The sequence below is a fragment of the Myotis yumanensis genome, unplaced genomic scaffold, assembly GCF_028538775.1.
Source record: "Myotis yumanensis isolate MYYU_CA2020_CCGP unplaced genomic scaffold, mMyoYum1.0.hap1 SCAF_1, whole genome shotgun sequence".
NCBI lineage: Eukaryota > Metazoa > Chordata > Mammalia > Chiroptera > Vespertilionidae > Myotis > Myotis yumanensis.
Window position 1 is genome coordinate 65,100,866 of NW_027223752.1, and position 21,950 is coordinate 65,122,815.

General features: G+C 43.1%; 1 protein-coding gene across 1 annotated transcript in view; it reads left to right on the plus strand.

Annotated features, from left to right (window-relative positions):
• Positions 1-6,894: 6,894 nt before the first annotated feature.
• Positions 6,895-21,950, plus strand: part of CEP152 (centrosomal protein 152) — a 93,983-nt gene continuing 78,927 nt past the window's right edge. The window contains exons 1-2 of the mRNA XM_070404693.1: positions 6,895-6,958; positions 12,587-12,680. Of these exons, the coding sequence (XP_070260794.1) occupies positions 12,594-12,680 (87 nt within the window). The 5' untranslated portion in view covers positions 6,895-6,958; positions 12,587-12,593. The remainder of the gene's footprint in view (positions 6,959-12,586; positions 12,681-21,950) is intronic.

Consider the following 21,950-nt stretch of genomic DNA (forward strand, 5'->3'; position numbering starts at 1 on the left):
GTTGGGGCGCCACACACTGTCACACACAAAGCAGGGCCGATCAGGGGGTTGGGGCACCGCCACTGTCACACACAGAGCAGGGCCGATCAGGGGGTTGGTGCGCCGCACCCTGTCAAACACAGAGCCGCAGGGCAATCAGGAGATTGGGGAGCTCCCCCCTATCAGGCACAGAGCAGGGCTGATCAGGGGATTGGAGTGCCTTCCCCTGTCAGGAACAGAGCAGGGCAGATAGGGAGGTTGTGGCCCAGCCCCCTGTCACACACAGAGCCACAGGGCGATCAGGGGGTTGGGGAGCTCCCCCCTGTCACACACAGAGCCGCAGGGCGATCAGGGGATTGGGGAGCTCCCCCCTATCAGGCACAGAGCAGGGCTGATCAGGGGGTTGGGGCGCCTTCCCCTGTCACGAACAGAGCAGGGCAGATAGGGAGGTTGTGGCCCCGGCCCCTGTCACACACAGAGCCACAGGGCGATCAGGGGGTTGGGGAGCTCCCCCCTGTCACACACAGAGCCGCAGGGCGATCAGGGGATTGGGGAGCTCCCCCCTATCAGGCACAGAGCAGGGCTGATCAGGGGGTTGGGGCGCCTTCCCCTGTCACGAACAGAGCAGGGCGGATAGGGAGGTTGTGGCCCCGGCCCCTGTCACTCACAGAGCCACAGGGCGATCAGGGGGTTTGGGTGCTGCCCCCTGTCATGCTGATCCCAGTGCCGGGAGCCTCACTGCTCCGCTGATCCCGGTGCCGGGAGGCATATTACCCTTTTACTATATAGGATAGAGGCCTGGTGCATGGGTGGGGGCCGGCTGGTTTGCCCTGAAGGGTGTCCTGGATCAGGGTGGGGGTCCCCACTGGGGTGCCTGGCCAGTCTGGGTGAGGGGCTGAGGGCTGTTTTCAGGCTGTCGGGTGACTGAAGCTCCCAACTGCTCCTTTTTTTCTTTTTTTTTTTTTTCTATTCTGGGCCAGCTTTAGCTCTGAGGCCTCGGCTGCTGAAAGCCGGTTTCTGGCCTTTGTTTACGTTCTGTATTTGATACAATGTTGCGGTCAGGCTGGCTGAAGCCCGGCTGACTGAAAGCCGGTTTCTGGGGTTTTGTTTAGCTTCTATATTTGCAACATAGTTGCTTAGAGTTGCAGCTGAGAGGCCTGCAAGTCAGGCGGGGAACATTGGAGTTTGCCATCACTGGAGCAAGCAAGCCTCCCTGTTCACTTCAGTGCATGGCTGCTGGCCGCCATCTTGGCTGGCAGTTAATTTGAATAAAGATATGCTTATTAGCCAATGGGAAGGGTAGCGGTCATACGCTAATTACCATGTTTCTCTTTTATTAGTGTAGATTTTTTATTTATTGGAGAGAGAGAGAGAGAGAGAGAGAGATCTGTTGTTCCACTTATGTACTCATTGGTTGCTTTTGTATGTGCCTTGGCTGGGATCAAACCCGCACCCTTGGCATATGGGAATGGCACTCTAACCAACTGAGCTACCTGGCCAGGGCCTCTGGAGCCCAAATTCTTAATTACAACATGTAACTCCTCTTCCCAGTGAAATAGCTTTTCTACTTGCACTTGGTCTAAGTTCTGCTCTCACTGCCTTGATTGTTAGGCAGAGAGGTGCTGAAGCAAATTCTGTGCTGAAAGGACCCCAGTGGAGAAGTGAAAGAGGAAAGGCTGTCCCCAGTGATGCAATCCTCAGTACAGTAAAGTTCCCCATTCCCCAACTGGTGGGGGGTGGGGTGGGCAGCAGAAAATAAATCATTGCAGACCTTGGGGAGCCTCATGGGGTTTTCCTGGACTCATTTTACTTCACACACACACACACACACACACACACACACACACACAAGAAACATCAATGAGAGAGAAACATCGATCAGCTGCCTTCTGCACACCCCCTCCTGGGGATGTGCCCGCAACCAAGGCACATGCCCTTGACCAGAATCGAACCTGGGACCCTTGAGTCCGCAGGCTGACGCTCTATCCACTGAGCCAAACCAGTCAGGGTGCCACTTTAAACATGTGTCTCATTCCTGGAGTATACCACCTAAGTATTCAAGTCCATTAGCATTTTATATAAATCCTGTGATATTTTTATGAATGTTATGATTACATTATGTTGTATTTTTGTCAATATGCATTGAATGTGTCATCTAAGCATTTAAAATGTACACCAATTTTAAATCTCATTTGGGTACTTCCTTCTTTCCTTTGTAATCTACTGAGTGTTTCAAGAAACATAAAGCATAGTGGCCTTTGGGGGGCGGGGGTCTGCGTTCCAAGTTCAAATATAATCCTTGTAGCTTCAGATCTTTATCAATGGTCATTATCACTGTTTTTGGTAGCTTTCACTGGTTTTCTGATTTAAGACCTTGTCATGATTGAAAATCCTAAACATTAACTCCAGGCAATTGGTTCTCACACTCTTTAAAATATATATATTAATATATATATTTATAACATATATATATGTTTTTATTGATTTTTTTAAGAGATAGAGGAAGGGAGAGGGATAGAGAGACAGAAACATTGATGAAAACTTCATCGATTGGCTGCCTCCTGCACGCTCCCTACTGGGGATCGAGCCTGCAACCCGTGCCTATGCCCTGACCAGAATTCAAACCATGACCTCTTGGTTTATGGGTTGACGCTTAACCACTGCGCCACACCAGCTGGGTGGTTCTCACACTCTTTTGAGAAAAGACCTACCGTGCTACATACATTTCACCCCGCAACCCATCCTTTTTTTGTGTGCATGTAAGGAAAAGTAACTCAGAGACAATAAAGAACTGGAAAGAATGCTAGGAGTTGTTTATTTACTTTTAAGGGAAGAATATAATCTTATCAATATGATTATATATTCCAAAATACGGCCTTATAAATTTTTTGAAAAACTTATTTTATCACAATTAGCATCCTTCTCCCCAAAGTGGGAATTTCAATTCTCTTCAAGTGTATATGACAGGAGCTTTGCAATGTTGTGCATAGAAATGATGAACAGCCATTCTTGATAAACTTGAATAAGGTGCTAATTTTAATTTATGAATTCTAAACATTAGAAATCCCTAACATCTTACTTGGTAGATTTCTAATAGAGAAACCTTACTTATATGTAAAAATAAAAACCTACAAAATTGCAAGTTATTTTTTCATGGCAACTGAAGAAATGACGAGCTTGTAGATATCATTTAATGGCCCATCAGGAAGATCCTTGAGTTCCAACAGTGGACGGGGAACAATGTTGGGAGAGTCACTGGTCTAGACTTTTCAAATATAATCTATCATCATGAATACATCTTAGTCATAAATGCTTGCTTGCAAGAAATGGAAACCATCCTGTATTAATTTCTCAGAGCTGCTGCAACAAAGTAACACAAACCAGATGCCTTCAAACAAGAGACATTTATTTTCTCACAGTTCTGGAGACCAGAAGTCTGAAATAAAGGTGTTGACCGTGATTTCAAGGGCCATGCTCCCCCTGAAAGCTCTACTGGGGAATCCTTCCTGGCCTCTCCTAGCTTCTGGTGGGCCCAGGTGTTCCTTGGCTTCTGGCATTAGAACTCCAATCTCTGCCTGCATCTCCACGTGGCTGTCTTCTCCCTGTGTGTCTCTCTGTATCTTTCCTCTTCTTTTAGGGACACTAGTATTAGAAATTAGATTTAGGATCCATCCTCATCCAGAATAACCTCTTAATTAATTACATTTGCAAAGACCCTATTTGCAAGTAAGGTCACATTCTAAGGTTCTGAGTGAACATGAAAGATTGAACTATTCAATCCCTACATGACCCAAGCCAGCTCAAGTCAAAAGATGTTTTAAGGCTCAGGTATCACAGGACCCAAGGGAAAGCTGAAGTGTCAGGCTTCACAAAGTGCAGGAACCAGATAGATCCATGGCTTTGAGTGACAGAAGTTCATGCTCTTTTTTTTTTTTTTTAAAATATATTTTATTGATTTTCTACAGAGAGGAAGGGAGAGAGATAGAGAGCTAGAAACATCGATGAGAGAGAAACATCGATCAGCTGCCTCCTGCACATCCCCCACTGGGGATGTGCCCGCAACCCTGGTACATGCCCTTGACCGGAATCGAACCCGGGACCCCTCAGTCTGCAGGCCGACGCTCCATCCACTGAGCCAGACCGGTTTCGGCAGTTCATGCTCTTTAGTCTAGGTTCTACCATACACAAGCCACAGCTATGGTGGTAGCGTATTTCCCATAAAATACAGACGAGTGTAATAAAAGTCTGCTTCTCTTCTGTATGGTTCCCACCTGCCTCAGTTTCATGAAGTCTTATTTCAGTTATCTGGGAAGGGGATGTGATTGGCCCAGCTTGGGCTTGATGCTCACCTTTGATCCAATCAGGTCTCAGGGTGGTGGCAAGGTGTTGATGGTGGAGTCATGGTGGCTGTGGGCAGGAGCAGATTCTGTGAAAAGGAGCTTGGTCAGGACAGGCATTTTGACCCACGTGTCAGCCTTAAATGAGCCTCTGGAACAGTGCGTGGCACAAAGTAGATGCTCCCAAAATATGATTGATTGAATATTCTAAATTACAAATAATGGCCCGATCTTCCTTGGTTCTTTCAAGTACTCCTTTTCCATCTCAGCACTTCACATTTTGGTCTTGTCCTCATAAAGCTATCTCTCTTGAACAAACTCCTCTTTTGCCCCATTCCATAAGCTCCTGCTGCCCTCTGCACACAGTCACACGTGTTTTACTCTACCATCCACTCTTAGGCCACTGTAGCATTTGGGTTATGGCAAGTATAACTTCCTGATTTTTCTTTACTCTCTCAGATTCCAGTATGTACTCTAGTTCAACCAGCTATAACTACAGGAAACAATATAAATAATCTTGAGAAATAGTATTCCTACATTTTAAAAGCTTTTTCACACAATCTTATATCATCCTTTGCACAATCCTGTGAAGTAGGTATCGTTCCTATTTTCAGATGGGGATTTGGAGGCTCAGAGAGGTCAAAGAAAAATTGTGCAGACAGTCTTGGCTGGTTTGGCTCGGTGGATAGAGTGTCGGCCTGGGGACTGAGGGGTACCAGGTTCGATTCCGGTCAAGGGCATGTACCTTGGTTGCGGGCACATCCCCAGTGGGGGGTGTGCAGGAGGCAGCTGATCGATGTTTCTCTCTCATTGATGTTTCTAACTCTCTATCTCTCTCTCCCTTCCTCTCTGTAAAAAAATCAATAAAAAATATTTTTAAAAAATTGTGCAGACAAAAGCTGGTAGGTAGGAGAGCTGGAACTTGAACTCAGAGGATAGCGCTCATTTCATGATTGCATTGCATTGATCTGATAGCTCTGAGAAGGTAGGAAAAAAGAGAAATGTTAGCATAACTCCACCTTTATAAATGTTTCTTAATGGGAAGAACCACATCTCATTAACAATGTGACATTTACACTTGAAATATAGACAAGTCTGGTACAGGTAGCCTCCTTCCAGCTCACAGGTGTGTCTGTTTAAAAAATGCAGGATAAACTTTAACCCAACATTCCAAATAATCTCTTGTCCAGCAGTCAAGGTCTTTGTAGCTTTTCTCTCCCCCATCATTTGTCTTTATTACCTCAGAATACCTCTGTCTGTGTATCTCTGGACATGTTCATTCTTACCTCTGTAGAATGCCTTTCCCATTCTTCCAGGCCCCACACTCTTCTATTGGTTACCTTCTGTCTGCCTACTTCTCCAATCTCACCTCTGGATATAAGAATCCTTCATTTTTGCTTGTCTGGCCTTCACATTGCAATCATTCATGCTAGTCAACCTGCCTGTTGACGCTCTTCCTCTAGGAACCTTTCCTGATAGAGCCTTCATGAGATGTTCACTTTCCCCTAGAATTATTGCCTATTCTACTCACATTACCTGTAGTCAACTACGTTTCTGTGTTGTCGTTTTATGTAAGCATCTTGCACTCCAAAAAGAGTGTAGGTACCTTGAGAGTAGGGGTCCTGCCTCACCCTTTGTAGTTCTTGAATAGAACACCCCAAACGGCAAGTTCTGTAACAGTAGCAAAGGAAAACTAGCCAGATTATGAAGAGCCTTGAACAACCATTTTATTCCATATATGGCAAAGGGTTAAAAGGCTCTGTGAACCTGCTGCTACCAACTCCTTGATATTCTCTGGAACCCTTTCGTCCATGGAAGGAACATAAAGTAAGGGGCTTTACTGCAAACTGGGCGGCGCTGTCTTAAGGGACAGGTTAACATCTACCAGTAAGTGACAAGAACTTTCACATGGGAGGAAATTCAAGTAGTGAATAAACACGTGGGAAAATGTGCCACCTAACTAGTAAGTAAAGAAACACAAATTCAAACCTAGTAATCAGGAAGACAAAGTCAAAAAACCATTTAACTGTTTAGCTGATGGGGAGGCAGGCACCTTGGAGAATCAGAAGGCCAAACTGCAAGGTAAGGGTTTGATAGGCAAGTGGGGGATTCTGTGTGCTGAGGTTTAGGAATGGCAAGCGCAGGGGGCACAGTCACCCCACCAGGGGACGGACGGGTCATGGGGTTCAGGGATGACCAAGTTCATCTTAGCCCAAGGGTGGAGTTACTAAGCGCTTGGGCGTCTCTAGGCAACCGATAAACCTTCCCTCTCCAGAGTCAACTCTTTTGTAATTGGCTCACGAATCCACCAATGGGCGCACAGGAGGCGCTTCCCGCCACCTCTGGCGCCCGCTTTTAAACAGCCTTACTTTTGCAACTGCAGGCGGACTTCTCAACCAACCTTGAGCAAGGCGGAGACTTTCGTCTCCACGTCCCGCCCACCCCGGCATGGCCCCGCCCACCAGGAGAGTCGCTAGTGGGCGATTGAAGGAAGCAGCTGTTCCTCAATAACGTCAGGACTCCGAGTTCGGTTGTGACTAGGAAGGAACTAGCAGATTGGAGCCTGGGTCTTGGGGTTTGCTAGAAGCTGGACTTCAGCTGGGGCTAGAGTTTCCCCGCGGTGACAGCATCCGCGGCCTCCGGTGAGTTTCGCTTCGCCTCCGGGCTTGGGGTGCAGTTAGAGGAGGTGCGGGATCCTCCGGATTCTGGCTGAGGCTTCCGGGAGGGCTGACCCGCCCCCTCCCCAAATCCCGCGGAGGTGCATTGCCCTGCGGGAGCTCAGCCTTTGACTTTGAAGTATCATTCTGCTTAGCTGTGAACTCCCGGAGGCCCTCTTCTCTTCTAGGCTGCTGGGGTCACCCTGAGACCCTCCCCGGGGGACCCCCGCGTGGTCACCCTGGCGCCCGCCTGGCTCACAGTGGGTGCTCTGTACACGTGTGTTGACCGAGTGCATGTGTCACTGGCAGGCAAAGCCCGCCATCCCAGGCATCCTGGGCTCGGTGCAGCTTCGGTCTCGCGGAACCTGCTCGTTGTGCCATAGCTGACGCCAGGCGGAGTTCCTGGGTAAGGCCCTTGATTAATTCATTCGTTCAGCCCGTGGGTGCTTGCTTACTCGCTGCATCCTCTGGGGTCCCGGACTTGATTTGTCTAAGCTGCTGTCATTAGCACTGATCACAGATGATCGTCATCCTTTGTTTTTATGTTTATTTTCTTCCACCAAGTCCTGCTAAGCTTTGTAATCTCGAACAGTGCTTGGTAAATAGTTGAATGAATGCATAGACCTCCTAAGCCTGATATTGCAAGTCTAAAACAAGGCTAGTGTGCTCCGGCTCTTTCACATTCTAGAAGAGAAGCAGGCATGTCAGCAAATAAATAGGATTTACTAACTTTCAGAGCTCTTCTAAACCCCTTTTGTGGCACCTAACGTTTTCTATCTGATAATCATGAACTTATAGTGTGGTTTAAGCTGCATTTCGTGGTATCCTTTCACCAGATCTGACAATATATATGCACTTCTAGATATGTGAATGCATTCAACTAATTGCCTTGGAATTTTCTTATGGCTGGAATTGAAGTCATAAGAAAAGCATAAGAAATATAGACCAAAAGTGGAAAAAGAGTGATTAATTCCATGGGGGAACCAGATAGCGAGGGCATTTTGAAGGAGGTGGCATTTTTATCTCAGAAGGGGTTGTGTTATTTAGTAGCAAAAGTTTCCCACAGGCTAAACGTTGACCTTTTCTCAAATATTTTGAATGCTCTCTGTTCCTTTAACCTCTTTTGTAGCTGGCTGACTCTTATTCAGCATTAATGTCATAATAATAATAACTAAAATGTATTGGTTGCTACACAGTGCTAAGCACTTGATATGCATTATCTGGTGAAGCCGTATAACCAATCTTGGAGGTGGGTACTATTTTTGTCCTCATTTTACTAATTAAGAAATGGAAACTCTTTGCTCAAAGTTGGACAGCTTGTAAATAGAAGAGCCAGATTTGAGCCCGGGTTGTCTGAATGAGAGCCCTCATTCTTAACCACTTCCAGCCATATTGTGTCCTTGAACATCTATTTCTAATTCGAAGTCTTTCTGTAAAACTCCCCTCAGCCTTTTTTTCTTTTCAAAGTTAATATTTGCTCTTACTTTTCTCTATTATAAAATTTATGACAATGTATCACTGTAACTATTAATTAATATCATTGTTTCCCTAAGGAACTGTTAGCTTCTCACATCTGGTACTATGTCTTGGATATATCTAGGATATAACCTGGCACCCAGTAGGTGTTCAGTAAAGTTTTATCGAAATAATGAATCCATATAGGGTAACATGAATGCGTTATATTCATTCAACCAGTATTCGTTGTGTGCCTACCATGTCCAAAGGATAGGGTAGATACATTTAATTAATGCCTTCAGAATGCTTGTAGATTCTTAAATGAGGCAAAACCAAAATGTTTTAGTTTAGCTTAACATTTTGTCTAACGAAACACCCATTGGTCTTCCTTCTCATTGTAAGGAGAGCAAAGACAACATAACCGGGGACAACAGAATGAGTACTGAGGGTACGAAAGGGCACACCATAATCTTGTTAATAGGTTCAGAAAAGCTATCTATCTGGAAGAAAGTATTAACTAGCTTGCTATTAAAAAAGCATACTGGACACATTCTGCCTCTTGATTTTTAAGTGATCAGGCAATAGATATAGAAATATTTAATTTTTATTAGTGGCATAGTATTGCCAAATTTATTCAAGAGTACATTTACTAGCCCTGGCTGGTGTGGCTCAGTGGTAGAGTTTAGGCCCGAACACTGAAGGGTTTCAGGTTTGATTCCCAGTCAAGGGCGTGTACTTGGGTTGCAGGTTCATTCTCTGCCCCCGGGAAGCAACCAATCGTTGGATGTGTCTTTCTCACATAGATGTTTCTCTCTCTTTTAGTGGAAAAAATGTCCTTAGGTGAAGGTTAACCAAAAAAAAAAAAAAAAAAAAAGAATTGTCATGTCAGTTGCCTATTTTAAAATTATTTTGTTTTGTGGTTGTTGTTTTTTCCCCTCATTTTTTTGTGTAAGAACTGTATATTGGGACTTTGTCATGTATTTTGCAAATATTTTTTCTCGTTATTATTATTATTTTATCTTTTGACATTTTTAGTGATGTATTTTCCCCTACATAATTTTTAACTTGTTAATGTTATCTTTAGCTATATACAAAACTTTTTGTGTGGTTAATTTCTGTCAAGTTTTTCCTTTATGGCTTCTGGGTTTATTATCTTGCTAATTTTTCTTCTAAAGCAGGCTCTTTTATTGTTCTGAATATTATAGTAAAGTCCCTGATAGCAATGATAATTAGTAGAGGTTAATAAGTTGAAGAAAAACATTGGCTTTTATTTTAAATTTTAAGTAAAATACTAATGATCTTTTTAGTCTTTTTTTCTGAACCACAGTAAATTTATCAGATTCCCCTTTATGCCTATAATAGTTCTCTGGTAGTCTGCACTTTTTAGAAGGAAAACTTGTTTGTATCTTTTCCCCTGCAATGGAGAGAGATTTTGGCCTTTTCAAATATTTTCAAATTTCTTCTTTAATGAGATGGTTTGAATTTAAAATGTAATTTAAAAAAAGATGTGCTTTGATCTTTTACATTGTCTTCACTTAAAAATGAAAATAACAGCCCTGGCTGGGTAGGTCAGTTGACTAGAGTGACGTCCCCATAGGCCAAGGTTACGCAGTTTGAATGCCTGGCAGGGCACATCCAAGAAGCAACAAATGAATGCATAAATGAGTGGAACAAGAAATTGATGTTTCTCTTTCTTATTTTCTCTCTCTTTCTTTCTCTTCCCTCTCCCCCTTCCTCTCTCTCTAAATTCAATAAATAACAAAAAAATGAAAATACCTTATAGAATTCATTATTCCCTATCTGAGAAAAAAGTAGGCTCTTATAAATCTTTTTTTTCCAATGTTCAACACATTACTGGAATGTTAGTGAAAGAACACCTCCCCTTCTTTTATCTAATAAAGAAATTAACCCAAATACCACCTCCTGGCTTTAATGATTAAATTCAGGAAGAGGTGAATAAGAATCAAAAGCAGGAAAGATTATTTATGCCTGGAGACTTTCGGGAAGTCTTTAAGGTCTAGCTTAATCTCATTTCTTTTACGGAGCCGGGATTTAAACGGCCTAGTATTTTCTTTATCTATAGATTGTGTAGATTTGATGTTCACAAGCAGTAGTGAAAAAAAACCATGGACCCGAGCTTGTATGTCTTCCCCTCGCCATTTCAGCTCTACTATAGACTTGTAGCTCAGGGGTGGGGAATGTCTGGCCCACGGGCCGTATAAGACCCGTGAAATCATTTGGTCTGGCAAGGCATTAGGGGTGAGTTAATTAAATGTTTGACCAAGTAGCAGATTAGTTTTTAAGTTGATAATTTTGGATGGCCTGCAAATGATGTTACAAATATCCAAATGGCGCTTGGCAGGAAAGAGATTCCCCACCCCTGTTGTAGCTGCTGGGGGTGGGGGGGGGTGAGGGGGGGTTGGATAGACAGGGTTAGACTCCCCAGGCATAGATATTTTCCCTCTCAGTAAAAGAGAACACATGTCCCTCCTCCTTTTAGCCCTGGCACAGGAGCAGCAAGGAGCAGGGCAGGCCTAGGAAGCAGGCTTGGCGGGTTTACAGCTGATGCAAGGAGTTTGAGTCTATAGAGTTGAAAGTGATGGGCAGGGTGTAGGGATCCAGGAGGGAGGGATAAATAAGGTGGACTGCAAACTAGAGTTTGGCCAAGAAACATAATTCAGACCTTGAAAAACAAAAACTGGACAACTGGGGATTTCAGCATTGAAAATCATGTTTGTGTTGACCCGTAATCCCATGTTTCTCCTACTTTAAAGTGCACATTTTAACATCTACAAAGTCAGGCTGCCTTTTAAGATTAATGATGTGCCATAATTTAATTGGCCACATCTTTTTCTTGGTGGTACAAATGGACCTGTGTCATCCCATCCAGGGTGCCTCAGATCTGATGAAGTGGAATATCTTTTCCTATGGAGCTGTTGGCTTATATAAAAGTTTGTGATCATAGTTCTCAACTGTTCACACGAAGGAGTTGAGTTCTTTATGGCAAAATGCTGTTGGATGGCTGGGTCCCTGTTTCTTATTTCACTTCCAGCTTAATGATATTTTAGAGCCTGAACAGTGGAGCGAATGAGCTGTGGCTCAGGCTCACATCAAAGTGCCTTTCGCTGGCACACGGAAGGGCCCCCGTGGAGGGCCGTAGCGGGGGTAATTGATGGTGCCCGCCTCCTTTTCTGTCAGGATTGTTCGGAGCTTTGAAAATCCGGGTCGTTTCTGTGTAGCGTCAGGATCCCAAAGCATAATTCAAATCATCGGCAGCTTTTTTAGTGTAAGTACTTGAAAACCCATTTCCTGCTGCTGCTTCTGCCACAGCCGTTACCGTTCTCCAGGGAGCCCTGGCTGTTGCCTTTGGAATGGGAACTCCACAGTGGTACCACTTCATAGGCTGCACTTCTGTTTTTCTGGAGTATTTTTTTCCCCCTGGAACCTGATTTTATCAGGTTTAAGAGCAGGACATGAACCACTTGTAGTTTATTGTGTGCAGTATGGAGTCCACCAGATTGAAAATGATTTTTGGGTTGCAATGATTTCCTCAGGATTTAATGGCTCACTTTTTGTAAAGCATGAACTTTGGATTTGTGGCATTCAAAGGAGGAAGCCAGTTGCTGAGGCTACTACCTGTGCCACACCGAATACGTCTAATTAGGAAATCTGAGCATGTTCTTAAGATTTTTATGTTTAGGAACATTTCTAATTTATTATTATTTTATTTTTTTTGTGTGTGAACAAATGTCTTACTTTTTTTTAAAAAAAAATCTTCATTGTTGAAAGTATTGCACAGTCCTCTTTTATCCCCATTGACCCCTTCTAGCCTGCACCCACCCCTCTGCCCAGGCCTTCACCACACTATTCTCTGTGTCCATGGGTTATGAAGTCTTATTGTTTTAAGTTATATTTTTCAAAACACTGGGAAGGTCTAGTCATCAGTTTATTACATTTTTGCATTTTTTTTCCCCTGTGAATTGCTATCATACCGCTGTTTTCTGTGAATCACAATTGATTTGTAAGAACTCCCTTTATATTTGGAATACTAACCATTTGTCACGCATGAGTCTTCTTTGTGTGCGGCATCTTCTGTATAGTTTGGTCTGGCGAGAGTTTTGGGATATTTAGAAACCAGACATCTTTCTCGTCCCGCAGGAGGACCATGTCACTAGACTTTGGCAGTGTGGCACTGCAGACACAAAACGAAGATGAAGAATACGACAACGAAGATTATGAAAGGGAGAAAGAGGTGAGTTGCTCAGAAAAAAAGACTCCAAACCCAATCTTGAACGATTTTATTTCCTCATCAAAATTATGTCCTTTTGTGTCATTTTGAAGGAGTTTATAATCCCCCATGAAACTTGATCAGTACTTGGACTTCTAAGAGGTAGATGAGTGGAATGCTTCCTTTTTTGAGACGAGAATAGAACACAACCTTGAGTGATGCCACTAGATAATGGCTCGAATCTCTACGCTGTTTCATTTAGGACAGCGGTTCTCAACCTGTGGGTCGCGACCCCTTTGGGGGTCGACCGACCCTTTCACAGGGGTCGCCTAAGACCATTGGAAAACACTTATATAATTACATATTGTTTTGTGATTAATCACTATGCTTTAATTATGTTCAATTTGTAACAATGACATTGGGGGTCACCACAACATGAGGAATTGTATTAAAGGGTCGCGGTATTAGGAAGGTTGAGAACCACTGATTTAGGAGGTAGTGGCTGGTTTTGGAGGTAGAGGCCTAGACTTTAGCTGCTTGGAACATTGCGTTGACCAAGTGTGGCAAGGTTCTTCGCTTACTTCTTCGTGGAGGCAGACCATATATAAGTAAACAAATGAATGAAGTCATTTGAGTGAGTGATAATTTAGCACTGATAAACGATAGGGGAACAAAATAGGGTTATATAAAGCTACTGGCAGGGAACTGGTGAGGAGGAAATGTTTGAGCTGAGGCTTGACTCATGAGAAGGAGCAGCCTTGCAGAAGCCTGAGGATGACTATTCCAGGCCAAGACATCAATGAGTGTAAAGCCCAGAAGTCAGAAAGAGACCGTGTGTGTCCACCGAATGAATAGCTGTTGGGATTATGTGAGCAAGGGCTGAGTGGTGGCGATGGGGCGAAGAGGTGGGCTGGGCCAGATCTCAGTGTGTCATGGTGTGACGTTTGTAGTTTATTCTAGGAGCAATGGGAAGCCAGTGGAGAATTTTAAGCAAGGAAGTGATATCTGACCATATTTTTGAATGATCTGTGTAAATGCTGTGTGGTGAATAGACTAAAGGAGAAAAGGAGTACGTGGAGGAGATTTTATATATATAGTGTTTAATAGAATTCTTGGCACGTAGTAAATGGTGGCAATAGTAATAGTAGCAGTTGGTGCAAGTCAGTTTACTTGTTAGAATTGTTTTTAGTTTGAGTCAGATTTCTTGACTGACTGTGATAGCAGGTTTCTTTTGCATTGAGTCTATGCTTGATATGACAGTTTTCTAAGTGGCCCATTAGTGTTGACAGGAAGCAAGGAATAGGGTCAGTTGTCCTTGGGGTTGGCAGTACAGTTAGGGCAGAGATACAAAACTGCCAGCTCAGTGGGTTTTGTCCATCGACATGTATTATTTGGTTGCACGGTATTTTTAAAATATTGAATCTATATTTCAAGATTGGAAATTTTCATATAACAGTTCAGATTTTCTGGTTTGTCTTGAGACGTCCTAAGCCCTGGCCACAGGCGGCCTGTGTCTGCACCATGCGCCCGTGGGCCGGAGCTGAACAGTAGCTCTCCCTTCCCGCTGGCCGCGGTCCCCACCTCTCACGCAGACATGGGCTCCGCTCTTGGACCTGCCAGCTTCGCTCTTATAAATCCTCTGCCAGGTCTCTGAGGGACTAGGCTTTGTGACCCTGGTCAGGGTGTTTGGATTTTGACAGGGTCCTTCACAGCAGTGTGGCAAGGACAGGGATGAGGATTTTCTGTTGCTTTGTGAACTCACAGCATGAGGTTTTCATGACCCCAATGGCTTTGCATAGTTTGCTGGGATTTAGCTACTGGGATTCTTGAGAGGATCAGTTTAAGTAATTACTATAGTTGACTTTAGAGAAGAGGAAAAAATGAACTGACAGGTGATTTTTCATTGGAAAAGATAGTAGTAGAGAGATGGATAGGGTATTGGAGAGAACTTACTGCCAAGTGTATTGTGTGGTGAAAGTTTTAAAGGGGTATGAGTTAAGGAATCAATTAGTTCTAGATAATAGACAAAAATAGCCATTAGGATAACTTCTTTTTTTTAAAAAATATGTCTTTATTGATTTTAGAGAGAGGAAGGGAGAGGGAGAAAGAGAAACATTGATGGGCTGCCTCCTGCATGCCCCCTACTGGGGATGGGGCCCACAATCAGGGCATGTGCCCTGACTGGGAATCTAACCGTGACCTTTTGGTGCATGGGACGATGACAACCAACTGAGCCACACCTGCTAGGGCGGAACCATTTCTTGACAGATTATGTGCTGGGGTAGGGAATTTCCAGAGGCAAAGAAGCTCTTTCGAGGTAAAGTATCTGAGAATGAGTATTTCTAGCAGAGTGGAAGAAAATAACATATTGATTATGTGACTCTGGTATGATGATTATGCTCCGTGTTAATAAAAAGTGTTTCATGTTAATAAAAAGTGGTTTTACCTTTATTTAAAAAATTGCTTCAAGGTAAGACGAACAATGGATAAAGGTTTCCATTGTATAGAGATTTTAAGATTTTCAGCAGCAAAATTCAGAATTATTCATAAAAATCCAGCTGTATGTATATTTTGTCACTGCTAGTTAAAAGGAGAAGTTGACTGATCAGACCTAAGTTGCTTGCATACCCCAAAGCCTTTTCAAATCTCCTCACTCCCTGACCCTGTGGTAGCAGGACAGTTAGATGTTAGCTGTGGTCTTTTCTTGCCTGCCTGGTGGGTAGTTGTGGGATTGCTGGCTGGGTTATGAGTGTTAGCAGCGGGCTAATGCAAATGGCTTTCTCTGCCTAGTGAATCCCTTTGTATTCAGTTCACTTATGTGGGAGGAATGCCTGTGTCGGCGAGGATGTGCTGTAGGGCTGGCCAAGCAGGCCATGTCTGACCCAGAGCCCACCTTGCTTTTGAGATCCTCTCTTGGCGGAATAATCCTGGTTTTGGTCATTTGCTAATACAAGATGCTTTACCAAGTTGAGTTTTAATTTTGGAGCTTTGGGGTCAGTTGGGATTTTGTCCACACTTTCCCATAAGTCCCTAAATAAACCAGAGTCAAATTCCATCCTCCATGCCCTTCTAATTAGCAGCTCTATGATCATTATGATCATTGCCTTGCCTTTTCCATTTCTTTTTTTTTAAAAATATATTTTATTGATTTTTTACAGAGAGGAAGAGAGAGGGATAGAGTTAGAAACATCAATGAGAGAGAAACATCGATCAGCTGCCTCCTGCACGCCTCCTGCTGGGGATGTGCTCGCAACCCAGGTACATGCCCTTGACTGGAATCGAACCCGGGACCCTTCAGTCCGCAGGCCGACGCTCTAGCCGCTGAGCCAAACCGGTCAGGACAGCCTTTTCCATTTCTATTCCCTCCATTGTTTGCTTTGAAGAGCAAATGGAGAAAATGCATTTAATCTTCAGAAAAGCAAAGGATTTAGTAAAGTGATTTAATATTCAGAGAACACTTAGACCAGTGGAATCTCAAGTCACAGTCCACCATGAATAGACTCATTTTTTTTTTTAAGATCCAAGAATTTTGCAGAAAATAGGCAGTATTACCATTTCTAAATCGTTACATTCTAACTGGTATATTGGTAAACGTTTGGCTACTGTGGGCCAAGGCATAGCAGATAAGTGCATAACCCACAGTCTCACCCAGTGTTTCACCAGAAACTCCATCTCCTACGTAGTAAAGAGAACAGATTAGGGTGCAGGGGAGTGAGGGCGATGATACCATGGAGACATGGTGTTATGCCAGTCAATAGTCATATCACTCACATTCCTTACAACTTATTGGAGCTCATTGCTTTCTTGCTGTACCATTTGAGAACTACTGATATAGTTCTCTTTCTTGCTACTAAGTAGACCTCATCCAAAACATTTTAGATGAAATTTTACTGGAAAAGCTGGCCCAGAGAAGAGGAATTGAAAAGTTCTTTCATTAACTCATTCTTTTTTTTTTTTTAAAATATGTTTTTATTGATTTCTGAGAGGAAGAGAGAGGGAGAGATAGAAACATCAATGATGAGAGAGAATCATTGATTGGCTGCCTCCTGCACACCCCACACTGGGGATCGAGCCCGAAACCCAGGCATGTGCCTTTGACTGGAATTGAACCCGTTTCCCTTCAGTCCCCAGGCAAACACTCTATCCACTGAGCCAAACCAGCCCGGGCCATTAACTCATTCTTTTTTTTCTTTGTGGCTTAAGAGAACAGAAATTTATTGCCTCAAGTCCTATATCAAGGTATCAGAAGGGCCACCACCCTCGGAGACTCTGGGTAGAATTCTTTCTTCCTTGCATCTTCCTTCTCCACTCTTGTGAATCTATTGTAGGTTTTTTGCTGTGTGGTTACTGGAGCTTATATAAAACTTCATCTAGATATAAAAGTCCATTTTACACTGACTACAACTTTGATTTTATACAATAACTTCCCTTTTATTCCCTCCCCTTTATGTTTTTTTTTTCTTTTCTGGAAATACACAGACATTTTTAATGGAAGCAAAATGGGGCAACGGCGTCACAGCCAACAGGGATTGAACTCAGGCAAGGCAGGGCCAGTGCTGTGCCCGGGTCAAGGAAGCCACAGCAACCTGGCAGCACGGAGCAGGGGGTGGAGGGTCCTGGCCATGGGGGGCTTGCGAGGAGCCCAGGCTGCCAGCTTCATCCCTGGGGAGGAGCAGAGGCTCTGGCCCAGCTGGTTCTGCGAAAACCTCAAGGGTGGGCACCTGGCGGCTCCGAGTGGCTCCTCAGCTTAATTACTTAATCACACCCCGTGAGTAATCAATCAACCCAGGAGTATTTAACCATAGCACGCTAGAGTGAGCCTGCGAGCTGGAGGTGGGCCGGGTGCGAGCTTTTCAGAGAAGTTTTAAACTTGGCTCTTAGGTTAGAATGGAGATTCTGCTTAGTGCGTATCCATAAAAGTATTATTTAATAATTAATCTTCTAAAAGATCAGAATCTTTACAGCCGACTGATGAGGTAACCTGTTCACAAGGCACACAATCAGGTAGATTGTCATTTGGGTTCTCCCCAAATGACAGTTTGCTAGTATACAGGTACTTTATGCAGTGTCACCAGAAACAGCTCTGTGATCATTGCGTGATTCTTGATAATAAAATGATGTATGTGTGTACATATTTTGGAGCTGGTGGTTTGGGGCAGCAGTACTTAGTAATCTATGCTATCCAGATAATATTTGCTGATGATGGTTCATTTAGTGATGAAATATTTGAAACCTGGAAAATGATCTTGAGTAGAAAGGCAGGTGGTTCAAATAGCAGATGGCAGACAGACCCTTGCACTGGCAATTCCGATTTGAGGCCCTTTTGGTTTTTCTATGGGTACTCCTCTAATCGGATAATCAAGCTCAGTTAAGCTTGGCATTGTGCATTTTAGAGATAAGGTTTCCATGGTATAGCCTTTCTTCCACTTTATTATTTTTTTTTACTGCCTGATTTGATATAATTATGGAAGCATTTTGATATTTTGTCCCCAGTAGAGGGAGTTGTAAAGCTACTATTTGTTTACCTTTAATATTATTTGACCTATTTAGTGGAAATTTCTTGTCATCACCCAAGAAAATCAAAGAAACAAATGGCTGAGTATTCATATTTTTCTGATATATTTCTTTAGCAACTTTTTATACTTTATCTAGATTGGGCCTTTGAATGTTTCCCATAACATACAGGTATTTTTCAAGGACTGTTGCAATGGGAACAAACACATTGGACTCTGGCAGCCTGAAGTTTGTATACAAACAGGTAGAAGTAAGTGTCTCCCAGGGATGATTAAATGTCCCGTGGAAGAAAATACGTGTGGGAATGGAGAGGTTCAGGAAATGGAGTGAGCTCTGGGGCTGTAATTCTCTCTTTTCGTGGGCCTGCCCCTGACCTCCTCTGGGCCTTGGTTGGCTGACCTATAGGAGAGGTTTAGCCTGGAAGTGCTCCTGTGCTCCTTTCAGGCCTAAAGTTCTCTCTATTATGTGTCGTCTGTAGCGCAGCCGGTCTTTGTCGCATGTTGCCATATTTCTTTTTTCAGACATGTGGCAACCTAGACAAAGTCTTCCCCACTAACATTATAAAATTTACTTTAACTCATGGAATGGATTTTGGTTTTTTGTATCCTGCACAGAATGTAATTTGTCCACTACAGTTTTAGCTGCCAAGTTATTTGGCTTGTTATGAAGCCCATAGAGGGCCTTTTCAGAGAAGTTTTTAACTTGGCTCTTAGGTTAGAATGGAGATTCTGCTTAGTGCGTATCCATAAAAGTATTATTTAATAATTCATCTTCTAAAAGATCAGAATCCTTACAGCCTACTGATGAGGTAACCTGTTCACAAGGCACACGAGTGTTGGCAGTCCATTTGCTGCTTTGCTCTGGGGAGAAGATGTATTGTACAGTTTGTAAGCTGAGAAGTCTTGTTTTCATGAATATTGAGGATCAGAGGCTCTGAATACTGTCTGTTTAGTTAATTTAAGTTCTAAATCCTAACAAAAGGTTTATGTGTTCTCTGTTTTACATTCACCCTACACGTAGGCTTGTTGCGTGTTCTACATTGGGTGATTGTAAAGTTTTTTATTTTTATTTTCCTGAAGTTCTTTGAGTAAAATGCCCCCATTTAAAGGAAGGACCAGTATAAAGTAGTGAATGGAGAGAGGTGTGTGGAATGGTTTAAAATGCACTTCAATAGAAGACTTCACAATAGCTAATTATCGTTTTTTTCTAGGGAAGGTAACTCTTTAATTATTAAACTCAGCTGATTCACAGTAATATCCCACCAAGAAGATGGCATTTGCAGCCAAAAAGCAATTGGACATATTTGGGGAAAGTAGAGTGGAATTAAAAATCTTGTCATTTATAAGGATTGTTATCTTTGCCCATGAATCTATTTGGTAGTGGGTTGATCTTTAATGAGGAAACTTTATAGTTTCTAAAATTTTCAATTTGGTAACATGCATAAGTTGATCTGGTAATTCTTTGTTTTATGGCACAAGGTGCCATGACCAAAAGCAAAATCCATTTGACAGTGAATATGAGGAGAACACACCTGAAAAAATGTTTTTTTTTTCAGTTTTTTCAATTACAGTTGACTTTCACTATTTATTGGTTTCAGCTGTACAACTTAGTGATTAGACATTTATATAACTTATGAAATGATTCCCCCCAATAAGTCTTAAACCCACCTGACAGCATATGTAAATATTGACTATATTCCACACGCTGTACTTTACATCCCCGTGACTATTTTGTAACTGCCAAAAATTTGTACTTTTTATTTATTTATTTTTTAATTATTAAATCTTTATTGTTCAGATTATTACATTTGTTCCTCTTTTTTCCCCCCATAACTCCCGTCCACCCAGTTCCCACCCCACCCTCCGCCCTCACTCCCCACCCACTGTCCTCATCCATAGGTGCGAGATTTTTGTCCAGTCTCTTCCCGCATCCCCCACACTCCTTTCCCCCCCAAGAATAGTCAGTCCATTCCCTTTCTATGACCCTGATTGTATTATAATCACCTGTTCATCAGATTATTTATTCACTTGATTTTTAGATTCACTTGTTGATAGATGTGTATTTGTTGTTCCTAATTTGTATCTTTACCTTTTTTCTTCTTCTTCCTCTTCTTAAGGGATACCTTTCAGCATTTCATATAATACTGGTTTAGTGGTGATGAACTCCTTTAGCTTTTTCTTATCTGTGAAGCTCTTTATCTGACCTTCAATTCTGAATGATAGCTTTGCTGGGTAAAGTAATCTTGGTTGTAGGTTCTTGGCATTCATCACTTTGAATATTTCTTGCCACTCCCTTCTGGGTTGCAAGGTTTCTGTTGAGAAATCAGCTGACAGTCGTATGGGTATTCCCTTGTAGGTAACTGACTTTCTTTCTCTTGCTGCTTTTAAGATTCTCTCTTTGTCTTTTGCTCTTGGCATTTTAATTATGATGTGTCTTGGTGTGGTCCTCTTTGGATTCCTTTTGTTTGGGGTTCTCTGCGCTTCCTGGACTTGGAAGTCTATTTCTTTCACCAGGTAGGGGAAGTTTTCTGTCATTATTTCTTCAAATAGGTTTTCAATATCTTGCTCTCTCTCTTCTTCTGGCACCTACATAATTCGGATGTTGGTACGCTTGAAGCTGTCCCAGAGGCTCCTTACACTATCTTTGTATTTTTGGATTCTTTTTTCATTTTGCTCTTCTGGTTGGATGTTTTTTGCTTCTTCGTATTTCAAATCGTTGACTTGATTCTTGCGATCCTCTAGTCTGCTGTTGGGAGTCTGTATAATATTCTTTATTTCAGTCATTGTATGCTTAATTTCCAGTTGGTCCTTTATCATAACCTCAAGGGTCTGACTAGATTTCTTGAGGATCTCACTACATTTATCGGCGGTCTCACCAGTCTTTTCGAGGGTCTTACTAAATTTATCGGCAGCTTTTAGCAAGTTCTTGAAACACCTTAAAAGTGTGGTTTTGAACTCTATATCCAGCAGTTTGCTTATCTCCATTTCTGTCATTTGTGTCCTGTTTCTTTGTCTCCGCATTTTTTTATGCTTCCCTGTGTTGATAAAGTGGTTTTCTGTGCTAAGTGACCTCTAGGCCCCAGTGGTTCAGCCTCCCCAATTACCTGAGGAAGACACTCTTGGTGCACCCCCTTGTGGTCTTTGTGCACAGTCTTGTTGTAGTTAAGCCTTGATTGTTGTAGGTAAAACTGGGAGGGATTGACCTCCAGGCCAATTGGCTGTGAGAATCAGCTGTGTCTGCAGTGGGAGAACTTCTGTCCTGGATCTCTAGGGAGGTGCTAATCTAGCCTCTGCCTGAGGCTATTCAGCAAACACCTCCGTGCAAGGCTTGGGCGGGGCCGGTCCCAGGGGATCAACAGGGCGGGTGGAGCAAGCAGTTATGGCTGCTCTCAGTCCTGCCTTCAGAGGCCCCGCTTCTCAGTGTCCCAGCAATTGCTGCAAGTATCTCCGAGAGAAAGCTGCCCTCGAGTTCCGACCGATGCCAGACAGTCCTGCTTCTCCCGTATGATTCTGGGCCCCCAGAGACTTGTCTGGAACTGGAGCTCAGAGCCTGAGACTCCCTCCCGATTGAGAAAGACAACCACGCCCTCAGCCGCCAGCCCACTCCACGTGCGCCTCTGTACCTTAGTATTTTACTTCCGCACCGCACCTCCTCTGACTCTTGGTATGCTTTTCTCTTTCCTTCTAGTTGTAGAATTTCCACTCAGCCAGCCTTCCTGTGGTTCTGGGTGATGTCCGTTCCATCTTTTAATTGTATTTTTGAAGTGGTTGTGCGAGGCAG